This window comes from Diadema antillarum, unplaced genomic scaffold (assembly GCF_040938485.1).
Source record: "Diadema antillarum isolate AM-2024a unplaced genomic scaffold, OU_Dant_1.0 scf00000146, whole genome shotgun sequence".
Taxonomy (NCBI): Eukaryota; Metazoa; Echinodermata; class Echinoidea; order Diadematoida; family Diadematidae; genus Diadema; species Diadema antillarum.
In genome coordinates this window covers 178,446-200,922 of record NW_027271035.1, presented here as the reverse complement: position 1 = coordinate 200,922, position 22,477 = coordinate 178,446, and the positions used below count along the sequence as shown (strand labels likewise).

The 22,477-nt window shown below is 39.8% G+C and overlaps 2 protein-coding genes across 2 annotated transcripts in view; one reads left to right on the top strand and one right to left on the bottom strand.

Moving 5' to 3' along the window:
• Nucleotides 1-3,426, top strand: part of LOC139721569 (N-alpha-acetyltransferase 15, NatA auxiliary subunit-like) — a 32,469-nt gene extending 29,043 nt beyond the window's left edge. The window contains exons 16-19 of the mRNA XM_071632902.1: nt 135-233; nt 1,047-1,193; nt 2,310-2,407; nt 3,137-3,426. Coding sequence (XP_071489003.1) covers nt 135-233; nt 1,047-1,193; nt 2,310-2,407; nt 3,137-3,382 — 590 coding nt within the window. The 3' untranslated portion in view covers nt 3,383-3,426. The remainder of the gene's footprint in view (nt 1-134; nt 234-1,046; nt 1,194-2,309; nt 2,408-3,136) is intronic.
• Nucleotides 3,427-10,849: 7,423 nt separating this feature from the next.
• On the bottom strand, nt 10,850-21,971 carry LOC139721568 (malate synthase-like). Its single transcript, XM_071632901.1, has 13 exons — nt 21,828-21,971; nt 20,927-21,058; nt 19,638-19,853; nt 18,400-18,567; nt 17,738-17,848; nt 17,452-17,511; nt 16,922-17,078; nt 16,218-16,413; nt 15,361-15,439; nt 14,722-14,814; nt 13,887-13,959; nt 12,650-12,717; nt 10,850-11,344 (listed from the first exon to the last, which is right to left on the bottom strand). The coding sequence occupies exons 1-13, from the start codon at nt 21,945-21,947 to the stop codon at nt 11,063-11,065; spliced, it is 1,755 nt and encodes a 584-aa protein (XP_071489002.1). The 5' UTR covers nt 21,948-21,971; the 3' UTR covers nt 10,850-11,062.
• Between the last annotated feature and the right edge of the window lie 506 nt (nt 21,972-22,477).

Sequence of the window (22,477 nt, the reverse complement as noted above, 5' to 3'; positions counted from 1 at the left end):
TCCTCACTTTTGGCTCTTATGTAACCCAGTTAATGAATAGTCTTTGTTATTGTGTTTCCATTTAGTTGGAACAGTTATGTTTTACTAGAGACTGATATCATGTCTTTGGTTTCATCCCTTGTTTTTCTCTCCAGACAAACTTCTGCTCATGCTTCAGTCCATCAAGCGTGCACAAGCTGTCGATGCTTCCAATCCCAAACTTCATGAATGTATAGTCCGGTTCTGCTTGAAAGGTTTGTCATTCAGGACTTTCACTATGTCTGCTTTTATGAGAGCAAGGGTAGAGGATAAAGGGACCACAGTACCAACTCACTGAAGGTACATGAAGGGATCAGCATTCAGTAGTTGTAGAGGATATGTGATAACGTACGAGACATTCATAAAAGTAGTCGTAATCAAGATGACTCCAAAGATGCACAGCGACCTCTTTCATGGATGACTTGCCAGTGATTTAAATGGTTGCACCTTTCGCGATTTTCATTCGTCTTCTTTCATAATTTTCCCTGATCCTTCACAGTGCTCACAAGGTGGTTAGTATATGTTTTAGAGAGAGACACATTTTTTTTTTTCCTGAAAGAGATATAAATTAGCATCCCATGATAATTTCAAAATGTTTACTTTTGGTTATCTGATGTCACGGTTTTACTCTTGGTAGTCATGGATACTTCTTTTTTTTGGGGGGGGGGGTGGGGCAGATGGAGGAGAGTGTTATCAAAATTCATGACTGATACATCACAAGACACAAGACATTCTCTAATGCTTGAAATTAGTCTATTCCTCTACAAGAATTCACCAAAGATCTTTCACGAGGAAATGAAGATCAGGTCTCAATCTACATCTGAATCACAAGAATGAACATGAAACTGTGGCTAGAAGAGGATATCAGACTTTATGATATACCGGCAGTAGATAAACAAATAGAATTTCCCTCATTCGTCACCCCATTTTGTCCTCATTTGCTCTTTTCTCTGTGTGTGTGCTTAGTTTGCTTTGTCTCTAATGTTCATGGGCACAAAATTTATGACTCTCACGTTTTTGAATTTCAGTGAATGACCGCAAAGAGCAGCAGCCAGAGGTTGTCCAAACCGTCCTAAACCAAGAGGTCAAGCTCCTGCTGGGAGACCAAGACATCAGGCAATACAACAGGTCCTTCATTGACTCCCATCCAGACTCCCAGCAGCACAGAGTCTCAGGTAAGTCACATGACTTATGGAAGACAATTTGGTATTTGAAGGGGGAAGTTCCCCAAAATACATATCATATATATGCTATATACTGTAGATGCTGATTATTCCACAATGTTTACTTTTGACAAATTTCGCAAGTCAGAAATTACAAGTGAATTGAACAACCTGCAAAAATGTTGCCCTGCCGTTATGTAAGTACTAGATATGAAAGCAATTCATGTACATTCAACATGTGTAGCCAGTAGCTACACATAGATGCCTACCTTACTATGTGCACATGCATGCCTATATGCTGTTCTCGTGCAAGCAGCACTACAATATTCACGTTTGTTCTTTGGATGGCATGCTAGCAGGCATGTATCTGCAGGAGTGGAGCAAGGGATGAACAATTCCATTAACCCGTTGAGGACGGGCTGATTTTGCTACAATATGCATTTCCCATAGACACTTGCCCGAGTATACTCTGGACTTGTCTTAACTGGTTGAAAGTCAAGGGGAGAAGAACTTTTTTATAATTGGAAGTACCTGAATGATGTAGGCCCACTTCATGTCTCGCAGACACAAGTTTGGAGTGAGTGCAGGGATTGTGAATTCCAACCACCCGCAAAATATTCTTTCAACGCGCTATTTGCAAAATATGTCTGCAAAATTTTAAGCATGCACACTATACTCATAGTTTGTGTGTGTTTGTGTGTGTTTTTGGCAAATTTCTTGAAAGTGCTGTTTGCCAAATTAACAAGGCTGACTGTCGCTGAAACGTCTTGTGGAATGGGATAATACTATTCCATCATCTGTTGCTTTGAATTTCAATTGAGAATTCAAACACAGAATTGTGTTAGAAGTCTCCATGTCTCAATTGGCCAAGTAACATACTCGGAAAACTGTTAAAGTGTTTTCATCCAAGGTTTATCTTCCAAGAGAGCCTGTCCATGACTATTCACTGATCCCTGCCATTTTGTGGACTATCTTAATTCCACTAATTAGAACATTTACATATAAATTGATCATGAGGAGTGAAACTTAGTAACTAGCATATGTCACGTATGTATACAGGCAATGTACAAATGTGTAGACCCACCAGTTTGTTTTTATGTTTGTATCTTTATTCAATCTTTCCGACAGGGGCGCTTGGTCTGTTCTTCCTAGAGCCTTCCCTGAAAGATGAAGCTATTTCAATAGCCACACATCTAGGAGACAATTTTGTAGATAGGAATATTCAGGTAAGAGCACCACGGATCTCGGCCCTCTTATGTCCACCGTCTTAAAATTCCTTTCCTAACCTACATGGTTGTGCCTTCGGATTTGACAGTGGTTTCCCCACGTTTAATGAACGGCATTGAACATCGGAACATCCAAGTGTAGATTGTTGTAAATGTATGGTGGATATGAATGTGGCAAATTTATATTTTTTGGGGGTCTTGTTCTCACAGTAAGATCGCCTAGCTAACTAGGCCCTTTCCACAGAGTTACTGGCAATGTTGAATATTGGTGACCAGAAACAGCTTGCTCCCATGTACGTGAATATTTGTGTGTTTTGAGGAGACTGCCAAGAGGTATGGAGGAGGTTCAATATGTCAGGTTGAACTGTAATGCTTAAACTTTCTTGTGCAATTATGTATGTTGTATTATTCAAATTTATTCAAATATTTAAGTAATTCAAATTCAAATGGGCTCAGTCATGGGGGACCAGTCTGTAAACAAGGTAGCGCTGGTGTTAATCTTAAAATTTCGTTCTGTGCCTCTGTCAGATTCTACTTGACATAGCTAATCGTATAGACAGGATGTCCCAATCACATCATGCAACAATGTCAAACTGATATTTTTTTTGCCTCAAAATTAATGGGCAATCATTTCATTATTGATTCATCATGAAAATGTGTTTGTTGTTGTTTTCAAGAAGTAGACTGCATACTCACCTGTAGTGTATGATTCCCTCGATTCCTATCCAGACATGCACGAGAGTCCTGGAGTTGCTGCAGAGTGACTTTAAGAGCGAGTCCATGGCAACCGAGTACCAGGCGCGATGCCACGACCTTTACCCCTATGCAACACCTTTCCTCCCGCCCAAGGTCAACCACACCATAGAGAACAGCGATGGTAAGGCATCCGAGTCCAACAACGTCTCCCCGGCGTCAAACGACGTCTCGCCCAAGGCCAACGACGTCGCCGTCTGCAACTCGACGGGGGACAATTGAGCCGCGCAAGGCTCTGGAGCGTTCTAGACGAAGATGGTGTGGTGCTTGAGAACAAGTTTGGCCCTCCTAACATGTGCATTCAGTGGTCAGCCAGGAATGTAATGGACAATGCAGGGCATGCTATTGATTGTTTTGCTCTGATTCAACCAAGCATATCATTGAGGAACTCAGGGGGGCGGTGCAAAAGTATTTTCTATGAAAATATCGAGAGCGAGCATGGCCAGAAGAGTGAAGTGTGAAGCGGTTTTGGACAAATGGTGTTTTGGCCCCGTTGGTTTTTTGGTCAGAAAGTATTCCATTCAAAGGGCCCCGATATGGAACATCCTGGGCGAAGTGAATGGACTTGGTCAAAAGGATTACGACAATTTCTTGGTTGTTTTTTTCTCCTGTGATGGAGCAAGAAAGATTTTGGAGGAGGGGAGAAGGGTACGGGTGTGTCAGCCACAGATCTGGAGGGTGAACGTTGTTACTCCTTTGGAGGGGGAGGAATATATGAGCTGGTGCAGCATGCCTCCGTGTCTGCACACATTGATGTGTGCTGTATTCTTGACCATTTGGTCTGTGTGTGTATGGACCATGTTGACAGATGGTCAAAGAAGGTCACTTGAACTCTTCCTCTCATCTTAACTTGTCGTACTAATAGGGACCAGGACCAACATTACATGAAGGGATTCGAGAAAGCCGCTTCAATCTTTTCGATGGCGTGAATACCCCACGCATAAGCTTATTACAGCAGTGTGTATGCTGCGACGCATCTTCTGAAATCACCAAGGAGGTAGAATTTGAGAAATTAACAAATGATACACATTTTGACTGTTTGATGCAGTGATTTTTGATTGGATGTCCTGTTTTAGAATCCGGTTCACGCAAGCCTCTGGCCAAAATAATATAGAGGTATGAGTTGCCTTTTTGTTTGTTCTGGGTATCATCTATATTTATGACTGTCATCATTTAGTTCATTGAGGAATGGGATTTTTGTTTTTGTTTTGTTTTTGTTTTTTGAATATAAGTTGCAAGTGAAGTTAAATGAAAACACATATAAATAGTGTAGACATGAGCATGTTTACTTGTAGAGATGAATTTCAGGGAGTCTTACACAGACTGAGCCAAATATGACAATTGCCATAATCCTGATAATACCCTTACCGATACACTGATGCCGTGGTTGGTATGGATTGTCTGAGTGTTTCTTCTTCTTTTTTTCATCTTTCCTGATACATCCTCAATTCCTTGCCTAAATATGACCATGTTTATTTCGACACATTACAACGGAATCACAACTTGTTACATTATATTATCTGTCAGAATATACTTAACAAAATAGTGTGTTACTCGGTCAATATAAGACAACGTTAACACACTGCAGGAAGCTTTTTATGCAAGGTAAATTACTCTTTGTTATTTGCAGTGTATGTTTGCCCAATTCCAAGTTCTCTGAAGCGTGAATCTTGTCATTCGTATTATGGAAATATACTGTATTATCATTGTTGCCATATAGCAGAAAAATTATGAGTTGATAGTTCCAGGGAGGGCCCTTTTTGTTCCCAGAAAGGAAAACAAACGGCAAAACCTGACTTTGTCCCAATTGCATTCTGATAAATGGCATGGCAGGTTTGGGTAGAGAATTCTTGTAAATGCGGCCACAGGGGCAAAAATGAAAGAAAGAAAGATGGCTCTCTTTGCTTGCTGTTCAGGCTCATTTAACATTGTGTAGAAATCATTGTTGAGGTAAAGAATAACGGGTTTGTATGACTCCCGAAGAGGTACACTACAGTTTATTCAATGCCATACCTGCCATCAAGAAGCACCTCCGAGAGGTGGCTTCAAGATTGAATTTATCCTTCAGCATCACCCCCACGCCCCTGTCCCCCTGGGCTCTTACTCTGCTTTTGGTTTGTTTGTTTTTTTTCCTTTCTGTACGTGATATCTCAAAGAATTATTAGTGCAGTTACAGCCCCGATGAGAAAAGATTGTGCCAATGTTCTGCTTTGAATATGATATTAATAAGTGCATAGCGGGATTGGTGCATGCATTCGTTATTTTCACGTACCTACCCATTTTCACAAATGTTGACAAAACCTGTCTAGCCCAGAGCAGTACCAGTCTCTCGCTCATCATCTGCCATATCTGTGGCGCACTGCTGTCTGGAGAAAGTTTGCCATTTTTCCTCCAAACTTGTCTTTTCGCGATGCTGGCTTTTAGTGATATGCAACACCAACAGTGATTGCTGTGAATTTCTGTAGCGCATTAAGGCGTAAATCTTTTGACCATGGCTGATTCTGAAAGATGTAATGTCTGTGTATCTAGTCATGAGCATCCGTCTTCTGTCCTCATGACCAGTATTTTTTCTTTCTTTTTCTCCCAGGTACAGTAATGATTGACAGTAGCATCTGTTGTCTCGATACCAACATGTTCCACTACTCTTGTATTGGCTAATTAAATGTACACCTTGATTGTTCCTTTTTTTCTTTTTTCTTTTTTATTTGTTCCCTTTTGCGGGGCTGTGAGAGTTCAAAGTTTAATGTGATTACAGACTTTTTGACTCTGCCCAAAACCCACTTTTTCAGACTTTTAGGCAATTCAAATACATTGAAATATTCAGTTTAATGCACTACAGACTTTTTTTTGATAAAATTCAAATTTGTCAGACTTTTTTCTCAAAGTACTCTCACACCCCTGTTAGTGCCAATAAACATACCACAGTTCAGTTGACTCCCGTTATAACGAAGTCCTTGGGACTGGCAGTTTTCTTTCGTTTCATCGAAATAATAAACAATAAAAAAGCACAGAGTGGATAACGTTGCGAATTTTTACTTTGTTGTAATCGGAATTTCATTATAACCATATTCGTTATAATGGGAGTACACTGTATTCCAAACCTTGAGAATGTTGATTGAAATATTGATTTTTTTGGCAGTTGCAATAAATTATTGAGTTGTGGATTTTGTCTAGAGTCTGCCAATCTTCACATATCTATGAGAAAATCTCTGATGGGACTTCAATATTATTGAGGGGGAAGGGGTCAAATAAATTGAGACATGTGGAACTTTCAAAAAGTAGAGTGTATGACTCCCGAGGACTCGCACCGTTTTAATGCCATTTTCAGAACATGATGTATGCTATGATTTGGTTTAGTTGGAGAACTTGAAGTAGCAAAGCATGTGTGATTACACATATTGTTACTATATATTCTTGGTCATATTTACTATTTTGCTGTCAAGCATCGTGTATGTGCATGGAAAACTTCTGCAGAATATTCAAGTCTCGCCCAGACAAAAGTTTCCTTGTAATATATGGCCAAGTTGGAGGAATATGCTGTTAAGCTTCAATAACAAAGCAAATACAAAATATGTTCATAACCAGATACTAAGCATTCAATGGCACTTGATGACTGTTCAGATTTTTGTCCAAACTCACAAAGATGGAGTATACCAAATCTATGATTTGAATTCAGTCCATGGACTGAACAAATGCCGCATAGGCATACCTTTCACATGCGCATATCAGCTCGTTTGCATATGTTATCCGTCATGCACATTTATGCAGACAAAATCTGCATAATCCATGAGCTAAATTCAAATTTCATTTGTAAATTTTGTCCTTTGAGTTTTACTAAGAATTATTCTCTGGATAGTGGAAGTATTTTGCAAAAGTGGAATACATGCATTTCATTTTTCGTATGATATTTCTTGATTTTAATGCTGTCATACACACACATATATATATATATTTTGAAGTGCAAGTTTTTGTGTTCAGCGAAATGAGACAATTAAGCACTGAAATCTATGAAAAAACTTTGTGGTGTCACACCCTATTTTGGATGCCCAGCGATGACTAAAAATAGCAGAGAGGGAAGTGTTAAGCCCCTGATTCAAGCAGTCACTTTATGTGTGGAGGGGGTGAGATTGCACTTGAGTGATCTTTTACTCTGTGTCCAGTGATAGACTAGATGAGAGAAAATCTCTTCAGATGGCCCTGATTGAGAAACTGCAGCAAGCAATAATTGGTTAATTTGCAGAGTGTGACGGTTATTTTCATCGCCTTGGAGTCATCATTCCTGGGAGATGGTTATATTTAGTTTATTACCTGAAGAGGTGAACTCCTTTCATTACACATTGCTATCCACGCGGGACTTTGCGAGAGCAAGTGGAGAGGGAAGTTTAGAATGGTATGAATGTTATTTGTGGTCGACTGAAACGCAGAGTGCGGGCAGGATATTTATTATTACTATCTCTACAAATGCAATATCGTACCTGAATTTGTATTTTTAGCATGAATACCATAATGTAATGTGTTTGTGGCTGACCCAAGAGGTGGGTGAGAAGTGTTGTTCAGTTCGGGTACAAGTTTCATTGCATGAATGCCAGAGATTAAGCCAGTTGGATGTGTCACAAGGTTTTCATGGTAGTGCATAAGTCATGTCACATGTATTTGTGTTAAATCTTCCATTTATTGCAGAATATGACCTGTAAACTCTTGGAGTTCTCCAAAAAATGGGACGAAGAAGCAAATGTCATTCATATGCAGATGAGCGTGAGCGGAAACTGATCATAAGCCGTGCAGGCTTTTTGATATGTTAATCAATAATGATACTTTGTTTTTATTTCTAAATCTGTCAAATTTAAATGAATTGTCTCGGCAGACTTGCGTGTTGGAAAGCGATTCCTGTACGCTCAACGTGTGGCATGAGATTGGCAGGTCAGCATCTAATCTGTCCATAATCATCATAATACATTGTGTAGGATACACTGTGAGTGTGATATAAAGCGAGATGAAAGGAACTGCTTGTTTTGTACTGGACGAGAATAAAATGATCAGTGAGCCATTTTTATAATGCATCTGTAGTTTCTCTTCGTCCCCTTTGAGCCGGGGATATTACGCACCATGTCTTTTGCGGACATGAGATCAGTTTTTCACCAACGGGTTCCCGTCGGCGACGAAATTCACTTTTGCAGTTTGCTAGTAATTCTCGAATGAATTTCAGTTATGTTTTTTCATATTATATTGTACATGAGAGACTGTAGCTATGACAAATACAACTTCTGAGGAAATCTGATGGAATGTCTCCTGCGTGTGATTATTTAGTGAATTCGTGCAAGTGGTGATCTTTCATTTTGCAAATGATACACAACTCTCCCTTATCGCATATAAACAATTTGTTGCTACTGGTTTGGTCCATACGCCAAGTGCAAGTGAATGAGGTGATCTCGTGCACCAATGTGTGCAATACGTGGAGGTCAAGCAGGGTAACATTTCTATATTGTGTACTTTTGGTAAACGAGGAGGTATGGTGCAGCATGTGCAGCGGGCACATTCAGAGCTTGTGTGCGTGTGTGATCATGAATAGTTCTCCTTTTTTTTTTCATCATGACTAGGAGTTCTGCATAATGTAATTTAGCTTGTCAGAGGTTGAAAGTCACAAACTAAGAACTCGTCTGGTGCAACCAGCTGCAATGTATGACATAATGATAGGAGTAGCCCAACTACTGAGCTGAGTTTATGAACAATGGATGACGCATGACGGACAACTTTGATCACAGTACAACAGTACAACACTTTAGCCCATTTGAACCATTGGCTCAAGTGAGCTAAAAATAGATTGTAAGAGTGACCATGCCTGTGTGGTAGTGTGTGCATTTGTACACATTGTAATACACATTAAAACAGAAAAAAAAAAGCACTTGCAGTTTATGCTATGGGAAAGCAAGTTTATTTTGCAGAATTTGCATTTAGAGAACAGGGTAATATATTAATGCCCCGCTCTTAATTTGAGGCTAGATGAAAAGTAACAATCACGATTGTGGTAAAGAGCATTAACTGAGAGGAAAGGCACAAGGCATCCCAGTCAACTGTACACTGCCTTCAAATCATTCTTTTTTCCCCTCTCATTTGGTTCACTTGAGTTTGCCATCAAGTTGTTCTCCACCTTTACTACCAATCGAATGACTTGAACCATTTTGCTGGAAATGCGCATGACAACTGTGTCAGCAACACTAGCAACTGTGTACATCCACTGCGAGAACTTTGGTGCTTTTAACATAAGCACACGTTGGTAAAATGCTTTTTACTTTGGGATACAACTTCCACCTCTACCAAAACATTAGAACATAATTGTATGTATCCTTGAATACAACCCTAACTTCATTATACATAATTCCTCTTTACAATGAAGTACATCTTCATATTCTAAATTTAAAAAGATCTTCAGACATACTTCACAGCAGACAGACATGATTATGCTTGTGCTGGTCCAACGATTTAGTACAATCAGACAATTTTTTTCCAGATATGACAGCTGAATAACTTGTCACAACTAGAAAAGCACTCCGAGAGCGCAGACCTCCGCCAAGCAGCTACTTTCCACTGATGATCTTGCTCTTGCGTAGAGATCAGTGATTTCCATCCATACGTAAGCACGCTGAAAAATCGCATGATTTCCCAATATGTAGAAGCCTTTGTTAGGTCATAAACCCTTAGCTGCGCGGCGCGCCTCGCTCTAGCAGAAACTAGAGCACGCACTTTAGTGCGGCTGCGTGTATGAAAACCTCAAAAATGCGCAGCTTGAACTCCCAAGTTCATTGACCCTACCTGCCAAAATATAAAAATCCTTCATAAAATCCATAAAAATTTCCAGATCACATCCAAACTTTAATCATTTATTCCTTGTGTCATTCTCAACCTTTCCTGCAAGTTTCATCTAAATCCATGCACAACTTTTTGAGTTATTTTGCACACAGACAAACAAACCAACAGTAATGAAAACGTAACCTCCTCCCTTGGCGGAGGTAATGAATGACGTAAAATGATGCTTAATCCTCTAATTAACACCACCTATAATGTGACACACATTGTGCATAATCAGGTTGGCAATGAGAATGGTTGGGTTAAAGCTATGTTGCCAAAAGTGGGACATCATCGACCTTGGATCTTTAGGCTGCTATTATACTTTTATGGAATACTTCAATCATAATTTCATGACCTGTGTGTGACTTACCTAGAATTATTCATAAACCTGTTAACCAGTGACAGTATTTTTTTTTTTTTTTTTTGGGGGGGGGGGGGGGGTGGGGGGAAATGGGATTTGTATGTTTCCCCTATCAAATTCAGCAACCAGCTATAGTACAAAGAAATAATTAAATATATTCTTCAACATAATGCGAGGAAGGCTTTGGTAAGAATTCAAGGTCTTTGAAAATGAACTGAAGTTTGAAAATTTGATGATTGCTAAATTTACTTTGGAGACACACAGAAATATCTGCTTAACTTGGCACCTGCAAGGCAAAATCAAAGGTGCATGTTTCCATGTAAATGTTAATACACTGAAATATGAAGTATCACATTCATCCATGAGCTTCTGTACTCAGTAAATTTGTTAATTATAAACAATTATATTACCATACAGAGACAGACATATAAAGGAATTACCTCTCCCTCAAATTGAGTCCTCCTTTACTTCGGTTCAACAGATTTGGCAAGAAATTATGAGGAAGCAAGGGCAATTCGTACAGAGGAGGGACTTACCTCGGTCTAATGATGAGCTTGATTGAATCATACCAATGATGAACATGCAGTATGTAAACTAACAAACTATGCCACAAGAATGTCAATAAAAAAAGGTCAAATAATTTCTGCACTATAGAACGTCAATGAAGAGGAGAAAAGTTGCTATTGCAAGAGTCTTTATGCCAGAGACAATGATGCATGCCACGGGCTCGTCAAAAAGGTGTTTTCGAGGTTAAGGTACGTGGTGATGAATGCTGGGAAATCTCTCTTGGTGACGAGCTGAAGGAAAACGTTGGCTGCGACCTTTAACCTCCTGGCAAAGTCCCTCTCCCCGCTGAGGTGTTTGGGCAGGCCGGCCTGGTCGGCCAGGAAGGAGATGACAAGACTCACGACGAGTTGCCGGGTAACGGGCTGGTTGTTGTCTTCGAGGCGAGTGCCATGGCGAATCCACTGCCAGACCTGACGCATTCCGTCAAAGAGTCCAAGGAGGAGAGAGATCGGAGCCAGATTACTACATGTTAACCCCTTGAGGGTGAGCTGATTTTGCTATGACACCCATTTCCCATAGACACCTGCCAAAGTATACTTTGGGCTAGTCTTCAGTGGTTTAAACAAACCTGCACAAACCAACATGTTTAGGTTATACATTTCAGCATTTATAGCAATTTACAACCAGATCTTTGAGCCACTATGCACAATAGCACCTTATACCATTTTGCCATATGTTTACAACTTTTAAAAGTACAACTCTTAGTGATTTCATAAAGATCATATTATGTATATTATGTGTATTCAAATGTGCTTCTAGGTGCACCTGTATGATTATGTATTATACTTTTGTTATACTAGTGTTTGTATGTCTCTGCTTCATGACATTGCACCTTGTACAAATCATTAATGCTACTTTGAAATAATTTTGTATTATTTGGATATGAAAATGAATAAATGAAATGAAATGAAATGAAATTACAAAGAACACGTATAGGAAAGTGCACGATTTTCACTGCCATTAGATGTGGTCAAGGGGCCATATTTCTCTATTTCTCTTGCTACTCAGACATTGAAGTTTACCGAGTCACTATTACGTTGAATGCTAGAATGTGCAAAACACGGCAAAACACAGTTCTCAACAATCTTCACATCAACAAAAACATCCCTAGCTACATTTAACATAGTACCCCTCAATTAACACAAGGATCTCCCATAAAAAAGCTTATTCTTTTGTTCAGCTCTCTGTAGTCATGTGCTGTCAGTTGTCCATGAAAGTTTCATCTTTATCCTTCACAGGTTGCCCTCTATGATCCTACGGATCATCAATGACTCACCTCTACCTTTTGTCTGTCAACCCATTTGCTAATCCCCCTCCCTTACTAGTTGCTCTCCCTGTCCCTGACTTCTAACCCACCCTTTTTGTTTCTTTGTTCTGTGTCCCTAGCCCTCCCCTGACTGTGCTTGTTGTGTGAAGTCCTTATTATGTGATTGCTTTCCCTGCCTGTTTGTCATTTTGCCTCTGATGAAGATTCTGCTAGGATCAAAAGCTCAGGCCCCTTTTGTCTCCATGGTTTCACTTTGTCATCTTGGTTTTTCATACAAGTCAGATTAGTCCAGTTGCACCCATAGGGGGAGGGTTGCATGTGGGTGAGGGGGCAAACTTTTAGTGGTTAACATTTCTAGTGAAACCATAGTTTGATTTGAGAGCCTGATGCCACATGAATCCTTCACTCAACCACTCATGCAAGGCTAGGTCCTTGAGCACACACTCACCTGTGATCGTGAAATTTCAGCTGTTGCTGAATCTTCCACAGAGCCATTGAAAATGAAGTGACCCTTGCCTGTAAAATAAAAAAGAAAATTACAACAAAGTAATTAAAATTTGTTACAATAGTGGTGAGTGGTTGATAACTTTGTATATCATTATAGTTGTTGTTCCTCTTCTTTCACTAGTACTATTTGCAATCTTATTATTATTACCAGTCTTCTAAGTAGTAGAAGTAGTGCATGTACTACTACTATTACTGTTTTATCAACATTAGCATAACAGCAAGAAACGATGTAGCTAACACTTGTACAATCTCCTACCTAACTTTGAATTGAACCTAAGTTATGATACCAGGCTGAAGAGTATGAAATCAACTGCATCAAATTACTAGTCCCAGAAATGGTTTATGAACTATGCTGCAGGGCAGGGAAAAGAATTTATACAACTCTGAGAATTTCCATCACCATCTTCATCTTCTCTCACGTTAACTTGAAACAAGAATTTGAAAAAAGAAAAAGACAAACACCTCTGTACCAATGTGGAAACATGAAAAACTGGACAATGTTATTTAAAAGAAAAACCCACCCATACACACACACACACACACACACACACACACACACACACACTGTCAAGAAAATATGAAGAGAGTGGTTGACTGACAATGCGAGTGAATCCTACATTCTCACTTGACACAATGCTGGACAAAGTTCAGAGTTGACGATGATTCAATAAATGCCATGACGCCATGAAACCTACAATGACAGATCCACCATTACATTTCTTTCTCAGACCAGTAAGGCACTCATATGACAATTTTGACATCTTACCTAAAAGCCTTCGGGGAATTTTACACAACTGTTTAAAAATATGGCACACTACAGAACTACAGTGGTAGCTTGATACAGCGAGGTCTTCTGGACCTTGAAATTTTGTTGTATGTGTGTACATGCGTAATTATATGAATACATGTTTTATGTATGCTAAAGTATATACACACATATGGGTGTACATGGGTACCTTGATATCCTTTTTGTGTCAGGCATCCCTTTGCATCGTGTTTTCAATGTACTTTATGATTATTATATTTGTTCATACATGTATGTATATATGTTAACATCATGTTGGTTGTATTTTACTGTTACAAAGACATTGTAAATTTCTCATACTCCGAAAGGGGTCGTTAGAAATTGTTCAAATAAACTTCAAAACTTCAAACTTCAAACTTCAAGTATCACTCACCTCTTAGCCATGACTCCACAAACAAGATTCCCACAGCGATGTTGGTTTTTAACCCACTCAGAGTTACTCCACCCTTGATGGGAGAAAAAATAGGAGAATCCTTAGAATACATATTATGTGGAAGGTGTACTTGAAAATGGACACCCTCCTTGTGTGATCACAAATCTAGAAATAGATGTATAATTGATCTCTCCCTCTCTCTATCTCTCTGTTTATCAATCAACCTCTCAATCTATCTATATCCACCTATCTATCTATCTATCTATCTATCTATCTATCTATCAATCTATCTATCTATCTTTCCATCTATCTATCCATCTATCAGTCTATAAATCATCTATCCATCTATTAATCGGCCTATTTATCTATCCATCCATCTATCCTAATATCTATCCATGTATTATATCTATCTATCCATCTTTTTATCTATCTTTCTATATAAACAGATATTAGCAATGTGATATGGAAATTAGATTCATATCTAATGAAAAAAAGTAAATAATGCCAAATATCAGGCATCACATCTGGTTGCACTGACATAACATTATCACACTGAAAATTTGATAAATCAGCCAAAGAAATGTAGCTGTCATGTTGTACCACCAACACAGCATTAAAGCTAGGGGACTTTCAGGTATTTCCTCCAGCTTTGCTTTTCATAGTAATGGAAGACCAAAATTCCATGCATGCAAACAGTGTTTAAATGGGGGCAGTATTCAGGGCGTTTACATTCTCATTGAACTGGTCTATAATCTCCACGATGCGAGTACACGACCACACAATGGCAACGTGAAAGGTTTGACACAATTGTTTGGAATCTGAAAGACTGACTCACTGAGGGCATGACCAGGAGGTCCTTGGCTGCTATGCTGACATCATGCCTCAGGACTGAGTGCTGGTTTGGAGAAGGAGCAAACTTGGCCCAAAGCTGAAATGAGGGTTAAGATATGTACCATACATCTCTGGTGAAGTAGAAGTCAACATAACTATTTCATATTCAGAAGAGTATCATCGATTGTGCATTGGTTTTTCCCTTTCATGTAGCCAGATATTTTTTTCTCCTTTTTTTCATGTGTATTTGACTGTTGTGAATACTGCTGAATATTTTATCTAGGAGACTGCCTCAGGTTTTCTTCTTAAAATGTCTAATGACATTTATAAATGATAAAGAAATGGAACCTCTAAAACTCTCAGAATCAAATAGCAGCATAGAAATTAGCAGTAATTGTGTGAAAGAACATATATTATGTTATCCCATATTCAGTGTTCTACGTAAATAAAAAATAAAAAAATCCCCTGCATTATTCTCACAGAAAAGAGCCCATGGGGGGGGGGGGGGGGGGGGGGGAACAACAACAACAACAACAACAACAATAACCCATAAGTTCACCCATTCCCATAAACTTTGTGAAAAAAGCACCACACTAACTCTAGTCAACGGGTTTAGTGATGCCAAAGAGAGGAGTTACTGTACCTGCAACATTGGCTGCAAAAGGCCCAGATCATAGACCATGAAGCCATCAGCACCTGCTTTGATCTCACTCAATTTAGACCTGGAGATTATGGAGGTAGATATGAATCAGGGATGTAAAAAGAAAGGTGGTACACTGAATTAATAGAAATGTGGTTACTCCAATGTATGTGTTTTTATACCTGTGTGGCCATATCTACTGTCGGGGCGTTTTGATTTATTTACCAGTCTACTGAAGCCTTCAAATGAAATGATTTGGTATCCACTGACCTGTTGCAGAGATAGCCTGAGCATGAAATATGTGGGGAACAATGCATGCTGCCTTGAGACTGATGTATCCTGCACTAGGTTTGATGTAAGCATTTTCTAAGAGGTAGAACAGAAATGAAGTCACAACTTCAATCCTCATCAATGAACGTGGAACACCACAGAGCAAAATGTCTGTAGGAGTCACATGCAACTTGCTCTCTTGATTTATTCTACAATATGATAACAAAAAAGAAAAAAGAGACAGTCAGACCCTAGTCTGCTACAATGTATACCAGGTATACCGTGTTCTATGCCCACAAGTGTGTTTAAAACTGAAATTTCTATCATATTCACATTATGAACTATGTATATTTTCATACTACCATATGCATTATTATCAAAATAATCCCCACAGGTATCATGTCATTGTTGGTCCACCATGCTCTCCTTTGCTTATGGCAACATAAATCATAAAAAAAGAGGAAAATATATCTATATACATATACTTGACTGCACACTTTTTAAAAACATATTGAAAAAAAATATCATAAAGGTGAATAATGTAGTAAGCGTGAGGAATGGAACATTACCGATCACAAGAAACTCCTTACCTGCACGCCTTCTCCACGACTGCATTGTATTCGGGGCCCTTCTGCGATGGGAGAGTGAGGGCGATCATTCCCCCGGTGGCATGGCAACCCCGCTGGTGGCAGGTCTTGATGGTCAGGGCCAGGTAGCTCTTCAGAAAGTGTCGCTCCATGTTGACGTACTTGTGCCGGTCGGGCAGAACAAAGTCTGTGCGATGACCTGAAGAAAGATCAGATGTAAGCACTACAGCAATGCTAGCTCATTTTAGGCATTTTTTGTCTTTTTTTTTTCAACTTCTGTCATTTATTTTTAACTAAGATGTGCAATTGTTATGCTACGTTCAATGAGATCAATTATGAACATGGGCGTAAATATGTTGCACCACACAGAGGGTAGGCTATCTCTCATATCCATATCCATTCATATCCATTTAATTTTGCAACTGATTGATGAATTGCCCTACATCGACGTCGATGTAGAGCAATTTGTCAATCAGTTGCAATGAAAACATCTTGATAGAAGAATTTCATCCATTTAATTTATTGGTTATCATAAGGAAGTGCTACACTGCCGAAATCAATACCTCATACACGAGAGTGCCTCATTCAAGAGACTATACAGTTATTTTCTACAGGACAGAGGGTGGCACAATCTACATCCAACAGGTACATACCAGACAGTTTAGTTACGACATTGCAGCCGCTGGCAATGAGCAGCTCACACTCACCAAATTTGTTCACAAAAGATGCTGAGTAGTCCCACAGTCCACAGTTGAGGCCCGCCGAGTGCCTCCGTAGCTCATAGAGGATCTCCTGCATTTCGAATGATGCCAGCACATTCTCTATGAGGACTGTTGCCTTCACACATCCCAGTGGTAAACCGAGCTGGTGAAACAAAGAAAAATATGGCAGTAAAATTACGATATGGCTGGTTGTGTCTCATTACAGATATAATACGACAGGCTATGTTTCATCTACTAGTATTTAAATCTCTACCCACTACATTCCATCCACGGCTACAAAGTACCTTACCTATAAGGGATACAACAACACTGAATGAGATAAAATTAAGTCTTGTATGTACGGCCAAGTGAGAGAGATAATTGGTAAGTAAGGCAAAATAACTCATAAAACAATCAGCGGCATGATTTGCAGCACTATTCAATGAAGTCTCCTTTTAAGAAAACTACTGTATTTACTCTATGAGTGGCTAACACATCTGAATTAAGCAACAACAGTAATCATTCTTTCGTCTTACCTTCACTTCAGCCCAGGTGAAGATCTTATCCCACAACCTGGCCTCTCGGTATCCTTCAACCTTTAATAAACACAAAGCAATATAGCAAAAATACAAATGATAATTATTGTTTCAAACAGTCTGTCAAGCAAGAATGGCATATCATGGGCACCAGTATTCATCATGAGCAAAGTGCATAGAAATAACAGCATCAAACTAAACATGACTCCTTTCTGACAAGTAGATGGAGGAATATATGAAAGGAAAGTGACCTAATCTACAAAGAAAATATCGACCTGTAACCCACCTTTGAAAGGTAGAAGAAAGGACCACTCTCCTTGCCCAATAGAATCCTGGCATTGTGGAACATGAGCAGACCAAAGTCAAACAGGGGGCCTGGTGTCTCTTTACCGTTCACCTGAGAAGAGAGACACATGGGACAACTCCTGAAGATGAAGATATTTTTAATATTTTTCCATACTTTTGATTACATTTTGTACACAGCATAACATGGTTGATAACTGAAAATTCAAGGGCCTTGAAAAACTCACAAAACTTTGCAGTGCTTGACACCAAAATGGGGACAATGACCCAATACTGGTTTTGATTGATAACCTGATGGTGGTGTCAGTAGTGGTGGCAGTGATGGTGTTGGTGATGATGCCAGTGATGGTGGTAATGTAGTGGTGACTGATGGTGGTGTTGGTGTTGGTGTTGGTTTTGGTTTTGGTGTTGGGGACGGTGTGGGTGTAGTGTGGTAGTGGTGGTGTTGGTGTTGGTTGTTTTGGTGCAGGTAGTAGTGATGTTGGTGGTGTTGGTATTAGTGTTGGCATTGGTGTTGGTGTTGGTGTTTATGGTTGTGGTGGTTGGCAGGGGTATAGGTTATAATGGTATTGGTGTTAGTGTTGGTGTTGGTGGTGTTGGTGGTGTTGGTGGTGGTGATGGCAGTTGTGATAAGCCCATACTCACCAGCATGTTGTGCTCCACCATGTTCCCGGCTCTTGGTCTCAGCATGAGGACAGGTGCATCCTGGATGGGAGGAGCTCCTGGCATCATGCCATGGACAGCCCTGTAGACATTGTAGAGACCTTGTAGCTGTGTGTGCCAGTTTGGGCAATGACCATCATCAAAGTCAGTCTAGAACAAGAGGGAAATAGATGTTGTTCGTAAGTCAATCCCCACATTGTTTCATAATTGAACAAAAGAATACCTGCATGATCACATTACACTTACAAGCCAATTCCATGTTGTGCATCAACTTCTAAAGGTCAGACAATGTAACCATCACATTTATAGTAGTCATACTTGGCAGACTCACCATCGCCACTTTTTGAAGAACAAAATTCTGAATTCTTCAGAGTGGACATAGAGCCATCAGTCCTGGGGGGTGTTTCATCAACGTTTGTCAGCGCTGACAACTTGAATCACCATAGTAACAGTCAGTGACCAGAACATCTCAGCCAATCAAAACCAAGGATTTTGCTGAAATTGGTCAGCACCGACAGTTGTCAGCGCTGACAAGCGTTGATGAAACACCCCCCTGTAGTTGTTTGTTTGCAAGCATTCACTGCTTTCCTAGCAGGCATGTCCAAGTTGTAAAATAAATCATCATTCAAATTCAAATCAAAAGTCAAACACTAGAGAATAAACTCATCTGTCTTGGAATTCTGCTAAAATAGGTGTTAAACTTTTGATTTCAATACAAGATATTTACCTCCACAATTTTCAGCTGTCAATGCTACAGCCTATACGGAAGACATTCCAAGGTACCCAGATATCAGGAGTCATACATTGATACTTTGAAAGGAGAGTTAAGGAAGCAATCTACATCAGGGCCTCCAAACCTTCTCTCAATAAGGACAGGGGGCGCTACAAACTTCCGAAAGTCTATGACCCACTTATCAACCATCACATGATCAAGGCAAAGACGGGTCATTCTGCTGATGAAGACTATAGTGTTGACAGCTGCAAATTTTGTAGTTAAATATGTTGTATTGAGTTCAAAAATTCAACACCAATTTCAGTTCAAAAGTTAAACACATTTTCCTACAAAGTTTGTACAACAACAGTAACTCATGAACAAGAACAACATGCAAGTGACTCCTGACTAACCCTAATCCTAGCCCTAGAAACCACGAAGCCTATAACTCTTCTGTATCCAGTTTGAATACTATGGAGAAACCTGCATGACACAGAACAAAATTTACCTGTATGCCTTGAGCTGGTGACTGCAAGGCTCTTGTGAAGTGCTGTGTGTTGGATGGAGAAACATCACCAAGGTCCACATGCCTGTTAATGAGGCGTCGAGGGACTGGGTCCACAGTCCAAGACCCCTGCTGAATGTGGAGCGTGTCCATACGGAAGTCCGGCAGTGTGTTCCACCTATCAAGCTCCAGCTTCTTCTGGGTTCTCTCTCTCAGAATCTGTCGCAGGAAGACAAAATGGTGATTCCACTAGCTTCAGAGATGGTGGTGTGACAGTATTTGTTCAAATTACAAAGTGTATGTGCCTAAAATGACGGCAGGTGCACTAGTAATCTGGCTAAATTATGAGACAAATTTCTTACGCAGTTGTGATCAGAAAATTACATGACATTGCATGCCCAGCGAAGTCTATACAATGATCAAACTATTAAGATATGTGATTTTAACAAATTCAAGTTGGAGGAAAATCACATCAAATGCCATTTGAATTGATGTCTGAAGGGAGAGCTCTCTTTTGACAGTCCTCATAATTTGACATTTTAATCCAAACACGTTGTATACAGTGGCGGATCCAAAGGGGGCACACTGGGTGCGTCCCACTTTATTCCTGTTAAAATAAAGAAACAAAAAGAATAAAATGAAAGGGGGCACTTGCACCCCCCCCCTCATTTTTTAATATCCCCCCCCCCCCCTTTTTCCAAAATTCCTGGGTTCGCCCCTGGTATAGCATTAGTGTTGATGGTGGAATTTTGTCAGACGTGAGGAATCTTTCCTTGGACTAGTTTTCCCTCGAATGTGATTTATCATAATTTTCAACATACACCCAACATACATTAGCTTTACAAAAACAGACAAACAAACAAAACTATGAAATTTTGATAGATATCTCGTGAGCTCATAATTCGCACAAAATAAAATCTCTGAAACAACGGAAATACAGAAAGCTTGATGCTCACAGCATCATTGACAACAATTTGGGGATCAGAGTGTTGAGAGTTAATCAGCTATTGGACAATCAATTATCTCACATCATCTAAAAAGTATTTTGCTATACATTAAAAAGTTCTTTCATTCAGTATCTACTGAATCTGAGAATGATTTTGATTCTGTTTTAATGAGGCCTTAATATTGCACCTCTGATTATGAAGTGAAGTTACATATTCCACAAAATAATTTGTGGTGTCAAAAACTTCTCAAAAACTTCCAAGTTAAGGGTCATTTTCTCTTCATACACATTCATCTTTTGCACTTGTGACTCTTCCTTTTTGTAAATAGAATATTTGGGCACAAACCTCATCCACCTTGCTGTCAAATTCCAGTACCATGTCGGCAACAAATCTTGTTGCAGCTGGAGTAAGGAGGGTAGAGTATGCCTTTTCCAGGCCCGTAGGTGGAGGGGCCAGTTCCACATCACCATTGGATATCTAGTAGATGATCGATGGATGGGAACCAGATTACACTCTAAAGCCACATGTGGTGTAAAGATCATTGATAAGATTAAACAAGTAAACTATTCTAAGAGAGCATGTCTAGCAAGACTTTATAAATCATTTACAATACAATGGGGAGAATGTCAGATTTGCATTAATTCACATTTCCAGAGACTAAAACTTACCCAGTTTATCAAGAAGTTTCGGTGGCAAGTAACCAACTTCCAATGTTGGCTGTAGGCCTACTTCATGATCACACGACCTTAATCCTTACCCGGTACTTCCCATCATGCACAAATCTTCTTCTTTTTTTTTCCTGTCCATGCGATACATTTTCTGCACGGCACCTACACATACCAAAACATTTAATTTCATACTATGATGACACTGCGCACCGAGGCCAGAGGCCAAGGGACAATAAGTTTGGTTTAACTTATGACCACTTTCATGTATGACTCTAACTGCGACCGGCAGCCCCATTTGCACATGGGACTGCGGGTCGTAGTTAGTATGACTCTAACATGTTACAGTCTACCATGGAGCTACAAACTAAAATCTTTGTTCAGTTGTGTAGAGCTCTATGACCATGGTCTTTACTCCGCACGCCCTTACTCTTGTCTTACATGCTTTTGGAAGTGTCTAAAGAACGAACGTTATAGACCCTAACAGTTACTCATAACATGTGGATGTGCAGTGCCAGTGGCAGTGCAGCTAGCAGTCCAGTGGTGAGGAATTTCTGGGAAGGTTGGGGCAAACAACTTACTATTCCATTGCCATGAACAGGTAAACTGCCTGGCTTTCGTGATTTGCACGAAGAAAGATGATTGCTTATGACTTTCAGACGATCGCCTCCATTTCTCTCTGTTTGTTTTCCTGCCATCATCAGATCATGGATATAATCCCGCTTGCATTGAATGTTTACAACATGATGCCCCTGCACGTGCACTACAGTGCACACACACTCTACACACAAACGCACACAACACACGTTGACCTATATGGAGACTGAGCTAATCAACGATTTTTTGAGCCGGTTGGTTTTTCTCGCTGCCTACTCGTCTATCTCATGTGATGAGCTCTTTGGTGGAAGGATGCCGCAAATCCCACTCGTAATTTCTTGTAAGTATTTTGTCTTTGCATCTGCTGTCGTCACACAGTTTATAATGAGATATTTCGTGGTGTGAGATTTTTGTTTTGATTTGTTTTTCTGATATATTTATAATTGAGTAATGAAGGCTACCATACTGAGGGGGGTATGGTCACAATGGTACACGGTCAATCGCGTACGTACATGCACCACAATTCAATGCCTAATTTTGGTCGTTTTCTTCAGTATTGCATTCCTGGTGAATGTCGCGTTCGTAGCAACGTTGACTGCAACGGGACTCATGCATTCAAGCCTTTAAAGTTTAC